This window comes from Manis pentadactyla, chromosome 17 (assembly GCF_030020395.1).
Source record: "Manis pentadactyla isolate mManPen7 chromosome 17, mManPen7.hap1, whole genome shotgun sequence".
In the NCBI taxonomy this organism is placed as follows: domain Eukaryota; kingdom Metazoa; phylum Chordata; class Mammalia; order Pholidota; family Manidae; genus Manis; species Manis pentadactyla.
The window spans coordinates 55,189,416-55,200,265 of NC_080035.1; the positions used below are offsets into that span (position 1 = coordinate 55,189,416).

At 46.8% G+C, this 10,850-nt stretch overlaps 1 protein-coding gene across 3 annotated transcripts in view; it reads right to left on the minus strand.

Moving 5' to 3' along the window:
- STK24 (serine/threonine kinase 24) overlaps positions 1-10,649 on the minus strand; it is a 113,609-nt gene extending 102,960 nt beyond the window's left edge. For 2 of the 3 annotated variants that reach the window (XR_008994595.1, XM_036893888.2), the window contains exon 1: positions 10,095-10,193. Coding sequence is in view for 2 of the 3 variants with exons in the window: in XM_036893888.2 (XP_036749783.2) it covers positions 10,095-10,178 (84 nt within the window). In the remaining variant the exon portion in view is untranslated. Of the gene's footprint in view, positions 1-10,094; positions 10,194-10,514 lie in introns of those variants that run through there. The other variant, XM_036893889.2, reaches the window with a different exon arrangement.
- Between the last annotated feature and the right edge of the window lie 201 nt (positions 10,650-10,850).

The window sequence follows — 10,850 nt, forward strand, 5'->3', positions numbered from 1 at the left end:
CAAGAACGTTCTACTGACATTTCTTTGGTCTCACTGAATCCACAGTGGACTTGCCTGGGGCTGAAACCCACTGGCAAGACACACGCTAAAACACAAAAGGCTTTACCTGAAGTTTTACCATTCAAAAGCCTATTCAATTCCCAAAATTAAACCAGTTGTTCCAAAGTCAGTTTTCTGAAATTCGAGTCATAAATCGCAAGCGTAGGTTTTCAATAGGGCTGCTCTGCAAATGGGCATGGTTATAGGGTTCCCCACAGTGGGGAGCTACAGGGACACAAGGGTTTTTAATTTTCCAATTCAGTGGTTCTCAAAGTGTGGTCCCTGAGGCAGCAGCACACCCGGAAACTTGCTAGAAATGCTAAGTCCACCCCAGACCACAGCCCCACAGTCGAAATTTTATCAAGCCCTCCAGGTGATGGGGATACTTTTTAAAATGTGAAATTCTCTGTTAGAATACAGGGTACTTTTTTCCAGTTAATCTGGGCAACACCTGAAAGGCAATAAAAAAAGGCCAAAGGCTCCCATTCCACCCTAAGGGAGGATCTAGGGGCTCAACCGAGAGAAAGGAGATGAAGAATAAAGAAAACATCTTAAAGTCCAAGTCACCTTCTCCCCAACCCCACAATCCTAACTGCCAGGAAGCCACTTAAAAACAATACTGGAAAAAAAAAAACAAACAATACTGGAACATCAAAAAACTCATCTTTGAAAGTTAAAACACAAAGGCAAGGAGGATGTGAGGGGCAGGGCAGATAAAAGTACCCCAAATCCCATCAAGTTACTAGCCCTGGCCTAGGCTGGTTTCCCAGAGGCAGCAGGCACATCTGACAGGTAACAGGATGGGGTGGGCGACGACCGAAAGGCTTGGCAGGAACATTCTGGTATAAGGAAGGTAAAGACCACAAGTGCGGGCACCATGACTCAGAGCTATTATCCCAGACGCCTTGGTCAAGCTCCCAAAACCTCAATTTTCTCATCTGCAAACTAGTAATAACAGCCCCTCCCCTGGCAGAGATCTCAAGGGTCACCCAAGGGCACGGGCAGCCTACCAATGGCTGGCCCTTGGGGAGAAGGCAGTAAAATCAAGTCCGCTTCCTTCCAAGGCTTCCTTCCACTAAGGGCAACAAATACTTATTTTCAGACTGATCAATACAGCAACGCCAGAGGCACTGTTCACCTACACCACTTACCTATTCAGGTAACGGTGAAGGAGCAGGAAAAAGAAAACCGGCATACCAGCAGCCACTGAGGAAATGAATAACTCTGTACTTAGATAGCTTTTTCTTTTTAAATTACCTCTCAAGAACTGTTTGGTACAATGAAAGTGCCTCAAACACACTAAAGGAATGTTCAAACAATGCCTTTCTTCAGCTGGTCTCAGTTCATCCAGAGTTCAGGTAGCAATTTAACAACTTTGAATTAACCACACTGAACATGACTTTAAAGTTACCCTGTGAAACTGTGCCTAAAAATAACCGCTGACCGACACCTGGCCCCAAAGTTCTGGATTGCTTTTCATTTTCACTCAAAAGTTTATCATTGCAAATTTCTACCCCAAAAGGGTACTTTGTTCTTAAGTAGGAAATCGTTTTAAGGCAGTATCCCAGAGAGCAGCTCTCCCTGTTCGGAGATGCACCCCAGCCATTCGCCCAGTGAAATGCCAGTATAAGGAACAGCGCTGGGCCGGGCACAGAGCGTGAAGACCCCGCTCCTCACTCCCCAGACCGCAGCACGGAGTCCTCTAACACGCGGCAAACTGGACCCACCACGCAGGCACCCAAACCACCCTGGCAAGCCCCTCATCTTCATGTCTGTGCAGACCCCCCCGGGAGCCAGCAGCATGACCATGTGGCCCCCACCCGCCTAGGAAGCACACACTCAATTCTGGACCATGGGACGGGCCCCCAAAACATCCATCAGCCTATCAGACATTTCTCTAAAAAGACACTGCGAGGCTCCCTGAACCGGTTCCATGAGCACATGATCTCACCACCAGAAAACGAGACACAGAATGGAGAAGAGCAGGTTCTCAGCTCAGGTTAGGGAGGTGAGGTCACTGACTGTCAGAGACAGGGAAGAGCAAGCTCGTATTTACACTGCCCTTCACTTTCCAGAGATAACAGAAGGCAAAACCACACGGTGAAGAGAACACAGCTCCCGGAGTCCTTCCCCAGCCTGGAAAGCCAGGAAGTCGTGACCTTGAAATTCAAGCACCTACTTTCATCAATCCTGAAACCCCACTAAAGCCCTAATAAAGGGAATTTTCTTAAAGACTGAACATCTGCACTGCAGGAGAGGAGAGACCAACAGTAGTAAAATTCCAGGAGTGGGAAGTTGGTGGTAGGAAGGAAAGATGAGGATTTTCTTGGGCAGGGGGAACAGATGTTCCATCAGAGGTGTGGAAGCAGAAAACCGACTCCACTCAGCGCGGAACCCCAAGACTCGGGACTGGCAGCACCAGGCTCCTGTGGAAGGGGAACACCGAGAACAAGGAGAGACATCAAGTCAGTCAGGAAGTGGTCAGAGACGCAGACCACCTGCCACTCTCCTCGCCTCCCCAGTCAAGGCCCACCAGAAGCACATTCCCTGGAAGAGAAAACCTAGGGTCTCTGGAGCAGGCAGTGGCACACACAGAGGAGAGGCGTCGTGCCAGAAACTCAGGAATAAGCCATGCGAGACAAGGGCCGGCCCCCAGCCTTCCCTCCACCCGGGCTCAGGCGGGCATGAAGTATCGGGCGAGAGAAGGGAGAGGGATCAGCCCCAGGGGCGCCCCACGGGTGGACAACCACCAGCCGGGAGCAGGTCAGGAGGCTTCTCCAAGGAGGAGAAATGTACGAAAAGCTGAAAGAAACTGACCTAAGCGTCGCTCACCCCTCCTGCCCAGGAGGGGCACCTGGTATCACTGAAGTGAAAAGAGGCCCCTTCCAAACTCACATTTCCATAAAGCATGGTTGTTCCCCACTATTAAAAATTGAATAGACACTTGAGGGTGGTCTCTACCGAAAAAAAAAAAAAATAGACACCAAAACCAACAAGAGAACAAAAAGGGCCTCGGAGGAAATCTACTCTGAGGGGGTAAAAAATACTACAATTACCATACTTAGGGAAATAAGAGTATTCTTATTGCAACTGAAACAATAAATATTCAGAGAACCATGAAGAGCTCTTAGAATTTATAAAACAAGAGCAGAAATGAAATACTCATTAGAAGAGCTGGAGATAAGGTTGAGACTATCTCCCAGAAAAGCCAGGAAAAAAGATAGAGAAATGGAGAATAGATTTAAAGGGTAAGAATATTTGACGGCCATTCCACAAGGTCCCACATCCAAATAATAAAGAGTTTAAGAGAATATAGAAAATGGAAGAAGGGGCACCAAAAAATTCAATTAAAAAAACCTGAGCTGCCTAATTCAAAGGGCCTACCAATACCTGTCAAAAACAAAAACAGACCCACATCAAGACATGTCATCATGAAAATTCAGATCACAAAGAAAAACTCAGGCCCTATTAAATAGTAAGTTCAGAAAGAACAAAACAGCTTGCATACATGAACTCTAGTATTGGTGTGGCGCAGTGGAAAAATACCTTCAAATTTAGGCAGAAAATGATTTCCACCCTATGACTATATACCCAAAATATCAATTGGGAGGAAAGGTAAAAATAAAGGAATTTTCAGATCTCTAAGACCTCAATAAACCTATTAACAGGAAGGCACTGCAAGATATGTTCCGCCAACACAACGAGGTAAGCCAAGAAAGGTGCTGACAGGAGACAGAGAAAACAAGCCACCCAAAGAGCGCAGCACCCGGAGTGCCGAGGACCAAGAGGCAAAGGAAGACAGAGGATGCGAGCAGGGGAGCGGAGTGAAAGCCCACCAGCCAGGCGGGAGCAGATCAGAGGCTCACAGGATGGCTTCTCCAGAAAGAACTAGAGAACCCTTCTGCTCTACCTGCACCTCCTAAGAGCAGCTTGCAACAACTGGTTTGAGTTTTGGATTGAATAAGTTATAAGCACTGCTAGAGACTGAATGTTTATATCCCCCAAAACTCATGTTAGGCCCAATCCCCTATGTGATGGTACCAGGAGGCACAGCCTCTAGGAAGTAATCACACATTCAAGGTGGCGCCCTCACGATGGGGATGCTGCTTTTATAAGAGAGACCCACAAGCACTCCTTCCTCCCTTCACCATGTGAAGACACATCCAGAAACAGGCCAACTGCCACATGCTCTTAAGCAAACCAGACATGGAATCTGACTCCCAGCCTCAGTAACAGAGAAGAAAAATGTTTGCTGTTTAAACCCCCAAGTCTATGACATTTTATTAAAGCCGCCCAAACTAAGACAATTAACATTACCAAAAAAACAACTTCCAAAAAGATCTGAAATGTGATCCTGGTTTCCTAATGGCTGAGCTGGGACTACTGTCCACACAGTCACATTAATGCATGCACTAATCTGGCCAAAGTTACAATGTAATTATACTGGGGAGAGAAGAGAGGTCCCTGTGACTGAAGGATGCAGGAAGATGGGAACTAAATCTACAGAACCAACAAAGTCTATAGATAGTGCCAGAAACTAGAAAAAAGTAGCAGTAATTTTTAGATGTTCTTTATAAACAAAGAAGTAACAACCGACACCTGCTAACAGGCCAAAGGGGTGCTGCCTTTGGGGGGGAGGAAAAGAGGCAAGTGGCAAGTAACGGGATCTTTCCAAACAAACCTTACAAAGCCATCTGACTCTTTAAAATAAACTCATTGTTTAAAATAAAAACTAAAATTCCCTAATTAAAAATAAAACAAGGATTTGGACACACAGTCCTTTCAAATTTTAGAGCTTAAAAATCTTCTTAAAAACAGGACAAGTCTTAAAATAGGAAGATATCTGATAAACATTAATGTAAAACGCAAAATGTTCCCACAATTTATTCAGATACCAAAAGGGCACTGAACAGACAGGGTTCCTGGTACGGCTTGAGAGCCCTCATGAAAACATAATGGAAGGTCCCTAAAGTCAAGTGCTGTCCCAGGAGTGTGTACTTTAAGTGCCTTTGTAATCCACAACTTGGGGTGTTTTATACTTTGTAGCAAGTTAAAGTCCACCTCTTTTTATTTTCCCTAATCTAAACCTTGGAAACCAAGGAGCCATTAGGATTAGGAAACTCCATATTCACCTGAGGATCCAGGTGTCATAAAAATAGCCATTTTTCCCAAAGCACTTGACACAGAGTTTTAAATATATAACACTGCAAAAACAGGAATTATGGGAAATAACTGGTCCAGTGACAGTGGCTGACTCTAAGCAGCAATAGAAGGATAACAGAGCAACTTCTATTTCCTGCTCTAGCTCCTGCCACAAGATTCCATTAATGATAACAATGCAGAGCTAAGGCATAAAAAAAACCACAGAAGGGTTAGCTGGGTGCGGTCCATTTCCTGCAGGTAAGGAGTTTCCAAGCAGGCATCTCTGAAATCACTAGGAGAAAATCACCGAAACAGAGAGCAGGGGGTCTGCTTCTCAAGTGATCCTCAGACTCCTGGACTCTGGCTTGGTGTGACTAAAAAATACACTAGAAAAGCAGAGAGACTACCAAGGGGCTCATTTCTTCAGTAACTCCTCAGGCCACATCTCACATCAAAGTCCTGGAAAAACACTATGCAACTGAAAAGCAATGTCAACCTGCATCAAATAAGTAAGCTCAGCTCCACACAGTACATCAGTAGCTCAAAGAGGAGCACAAAATTACATAAAGTAACAGGAAAACGATAATGGCTGCTACTTGCCCAAAACTACTCTCTGCAGGGACAGTGTGTTACATTAGCAGCCTGGAAAAATCTGATCTGGCCAATTCCTACTTGAAGGTCACTTGGTTCCATGGCAAGTATCAAGAACGTTCCAAGATCTGGGAGGAGAACCAAAATGTCCTGGACTCCTCCGAGTTATATTTTTAATTTTAATTTTAAAAAATCTTCTGACAACCTCCCCCAAAAAAACATGCTCTTAAGCAAAACAAGTTCTTGACATTGTCAAATTTTGGTAATAGAGGGAAAGAGGGAATATGAAGTATTGAAACAGGTATCAAAAAAAAACCTTAGGCAACTAGTAACAGCAACAGAAAAGTATGCCTCTACTTTTCTTATTATTCCTTAGCACAGAACAGCAGTAATGGTCAAAAGCAAGGGGATGGCAGAGAGTAATAAAAGACCATAAATGTTCACTGACATTTCAGATCACTGCGGTTTGAGTCAACCTTGCTCAGAGTCCGCCTTGGCTATCCTGCTGACAGCTGAGCCCCCAACCACTCAGCCTTCTGACTCATACTCTCCTTATCCTGGGTTCCTCCCACCGGAAGTGCCACCACTGCCTTCCAAGTGAGCACCCACCACCCCAGAACCCAACTCCTTCCACCTGCAATAGAGAAAGCAGGGCTCCCACTGTGCATGACACTCGATACCTCCAACTGCAGCCAAGGAACCAGGCCCCTTCCCAGGCCTGCTGCCCCTCGAGCTGTGGGATCCAAGCTAGGACCTCTGCATCCACTTTCCAACCCTGCACCTCTGCTCTCTCTGTGCTCACCTCAATCATTTAAATCTTCTTCGCAGGCAGATTACCTGAATGGTCTGTCACTAGGCTGCTGACTTCCTGAGGACCAGGCTGAAGGAAGTTCTCACTTGTACCTTATACACCTCTGGGCACCACTTGTAGAGAAACCTATCTAGTCCGCCCTTCTGAGACACTAGACCACATTGTACAGGTCAGCATTTCCCTTAAGAGGCTTGACAACCTAAATCTTGCAAATATTCTCAATGTCCACACCCCGTAACATGCCAACCTTTCCCCAGGGTGCAAATGGCAACAGGCTAAACATGGGAAGGCCTCTTCCATGGCAACAGGAAAAAAACTATGGAAATGTGACACTAACAAGAAAACAAAATACAAGAGCACTTAAGCCACAATTAAATGCAGCTGTCCTTCTGTTTTCCTTCATTTCCCAGATTTCCAGAGCACACAGGTTTTCCCCAGGGTACGCAAGAGTCTTTGAGAAAAGCTCCAAACGTGTCCAAACTGGTCAGTAAAGTCTTTCTCAGTATCCCAACAAAAAAGAGGGCATTCTCAGCAAAGTTTTGTTTTTCCAAGCAACTAGGAAAACAAAAGGAGAACGAGGGGGCAGGATGAAGTTAACAGGTAGAAACTTTAGCTTTTCTAGCTAGATTATCTTAAATGTATGACCTCCTCAAAACACGCTAACTCAGACCCTACCATACATGTGACATATCTAATTCAGTATGTTTCAAATTTGGGTCAAACAAGTCAGCAGTGAAACCAAATTCAGTGTTGTTGCAACCAGTACTTATTTTTAATAAAAATCACAGAAATCACAAGTAGTAAGGATTAGGACTATGTCCTTAAAACTTTCTTCAGTTCTTGGTATTTCTTATATGAGTCATGAACCAGAAAAGTTTAAACGTGACTGATAAAATTCTGTCAGGAAAATTTATAAACCAATTATTTTTAAATAACTTATGCAAACAAAAAATAACTGGCACGTGTGCTGCCAAATGAAGTTCTTTTTTTAATCTGAATTAAACTGATTGAAGCAAATGTTCAGTTAAGGATGGGGGTACTTATATCCACAAATCAACCTAATTTCTTTATGTCTGGTTCTTACTACATTCAGTTCATGATTTCTATTTTCTCCTCTATGCTAATATGACACTGGGTGTGGGGGGTAAAAAAGGCAACCTTCATTAAACATTAAAAATGATAATTCATTCAGATTGAGTCATCAACCTAGGACACAGCGTGTTCAGTAAGTTGCTAACTGAATAAAGCTAATGTCTTCAGCAAATCCAAGGAAAAAGGAAAAAAAACCTTTGTTTGTAAACATTAATAATAAAGCAGTAAACACAGCATGATGAGTAGGAGTATGGTCTTGATGGCAGGAAAAACCTGGTTTCAAATCACAAGTTTGCCAGGTAATACACTATTTCACCTCGGTCAGTTCGATTAGCCTCTGTTGGTTTCCACATCTTAAAAATGGCATAAATTATACCCATACCTCAATGGGACCAGTAAGACTCTAAAGACATAAAAATGGTTCTCAAGACAGTGAAAAATGGTGTTGATACGAAAATGTTCATTCAAATTTTCTTTTTAAGCATCTTTGATGTTTAAATTCAGGCTTCCAGAATTCACTCTACAGTCTTTCTGAAAGTTTTAAGCCAACTCCTTATAAGCCCTGGTCAGGAGATGAGAAAGAAAATAGCAAGGGATCATAAAATGCATCAGGACAGGGCACAGGGTTATTTATTCTCTCTTGTTTTATTCCAGAGAACAGTCAAAAGCAGGTGTGCCTTTAATTTAATCCTTAACAACTCTGAAGAAAGCCTCCCTGAGCAGTAGCAACTGCTAATTCCAAGTAGAACATAAATATAGTTGTTTTTTTCTTTTGGGGGGGTAAGGGAGAGGATAGGAATGTTCTTCCCCAAATGGCAAACTAAAAACAATCATACAGTTTGGTAGATGTACTTAAATACAGGAATGACTGTCAGAAGCCACTTTGGCACCACCCCCCAAAATCGTAACAGCTAAAAATTTGATTGTTTTCACCAAATAAACACTTACCAGCTTTTACACAAAGCAAAAAAACAAAAACAAAGGCAGTTCCCTTGTAACACTACCTAGGAAATATGCTGTATTTACAAGGCAAACTCACTAAAGGAAATTTACCTTCTTTTTCCAAGAATTATGGACCATACTCTTAAAGAAAAAAAAAAAGTGAGGACAAAGAAAATGTTGAGAACAGACACCGCCTGGTGACCATCTGATACTGACTTCTAGGCACCAGCCAGCTGGGCTGTAAGTACCTCTTCAAACTGATTCGCTTTCCACAAAGGAATATACCTCCCTGGTAAACTCTTAAGTGAGCCATTTGTGCTGGATTACAACCTGATTAACACAGTATAAAAATCGGCGGCAAGGAAACGTTAATGAGTTAATTATTATTATTCAAGAGGCCCTTCTTGCTCTAGTGGTCAGAAATAATTTTTCACCCAAGTTCATCCTGCCTTCCTGCCTCGAAATGCAAACCAAATCAAAGCAGGAACTTCAGGAAACACCAAGAAACCACATGATTTTCACCTAGCTTAGGCTTTAAATACGTATTGACTTTAAAACTCTTTAACTGAGATTCAAAGGCAATTTTCTTCAAGCCCACTCTTAAGACACTAACTTTAACTGTTACTCCTTTGCGGGTGTTGGGGGAGTGGGGAGACCTCAGGCTAAAATTCTAACTTTGTGTTCCTATTTCTCCAGATTTCAAACCTGAACAATGAAATCCAGTTTTCCACTGATGGTTTAAAAAAAGAGGGGGAGGAAAAAAAATCATGTGCCTCAGAAGAGGGAGCAGATTTGCTGCTCCTGAAAGGCCAGGTGCGAGCGCTGTATTTCTCAGCCTTCAAGAGCCAGGGAATTAAAGGAAATGAGCCTGCTGATGTCTGTAAAAATAATAATCCACTCGGATGCTTGTGGTTCTTTTCTTAAAGGCCCCATGTTCACTCGCTTATAAACAAGGAAGGCAAAACTTTAAAGACATACCCTAACATATCGTGATATTTTAATCCTAATCATTTTGCCACCATTTATGCGCTTACATACATTACAAATTAGCCAAGGACGGTGGTTTCACTTCTCAAAGGGCTAAACACAGTCCCCAAAGGCGAAAAACTTTAATGCATTCATGTAAATTTGAATTTTGGCTTCTCCCCCTCTCCAGAAAAGTCACCGGTGGGCCGAGATGCCCCAAAGTGTCAGCGGCCGGGTTCGCGCGAAGGAACTCCTCCGGCCCCACTCACGCCTCAAGGCGGACGCACGCCTCAAGGCGGACGCCCAGGGCCCGGGACCCACGAGCGCACGTCGTCTGCCGGAATCCTCCTCCCGGGTTTGCAGGCTCGCGCTGCCCCTCGGCTGGCGGAGAGGCGCGGAACGAGCGCGGCGTGAGCGGAGCTGGCGGTTACAGCTCCCTGCACCCCGCCCTGCCGGGCCCGGGACCAGTCGGGGCGCGCCCGGGGCTGCCCCTCCCGCCTCGCAACTTTACCTCCCGCCCGCGGGGGCGACTGGGCCTCCGCCGCACCCCGCACGCACGCAGGGCCCAGAGGCCCGGCCGGGCCTCCAAGGGCATTTCTCCGCCCCACTCCTCCCGGTGCGGAAGGGCCGACGCCGGGCCTGCAGCCCTGGGGACCTTGGGGGGAGCGGAACGGGGAGGGCGCGGCGGCCGGCACCCCCACATCCCTTCCCGACCACCGCGACTCCCGGCCGGCGAGGGCCGCCTCCGGGCCGCGGCCCCACATCCCTGCTCACCCCCGAGGCCGGGGCCCGGAGCCGGGCAGGGGCGCCCCGGGCGCCGGCGCGACCCCGGAAGGGGCAGCGTGAGGGGCCGTGTTTACACCGCCGAGTTCCCCGCCTCCGCCCCGGCCCGCGCGTCCCTCCCCGCCCGCGGCGGGCAGCTCCTGCCTACCTGCATGCCGGGCAGGCCCGACTGCACTGGGGAGTGAGCCATGGCGGCCAGGACGGCCACTTCCTGGGACGGGACGGCCGGGCCGCGGCGATCCGCGCGGGCGACGAGGCCCGCGGGCCGCGCGCAGCCCGCGGGCGGCGGGGGCGGCCCGCCAAGCCCGAGTCTGGCGTCGGCGGGGCCGGCCGGAGCCCGAGGCCACCCCAGCCCCGGCGGTTCCCGGGCCGGCGGCGGGCTCAGCGGCGGGCGGCGGGCCGTGTCTCCATGCACCGCGCCGGAGAGGGCTGCGAACCGCTGCTGTTCAGCAGGAGCCCCGCGGCCTGGGCCCGCGCGCGCTGG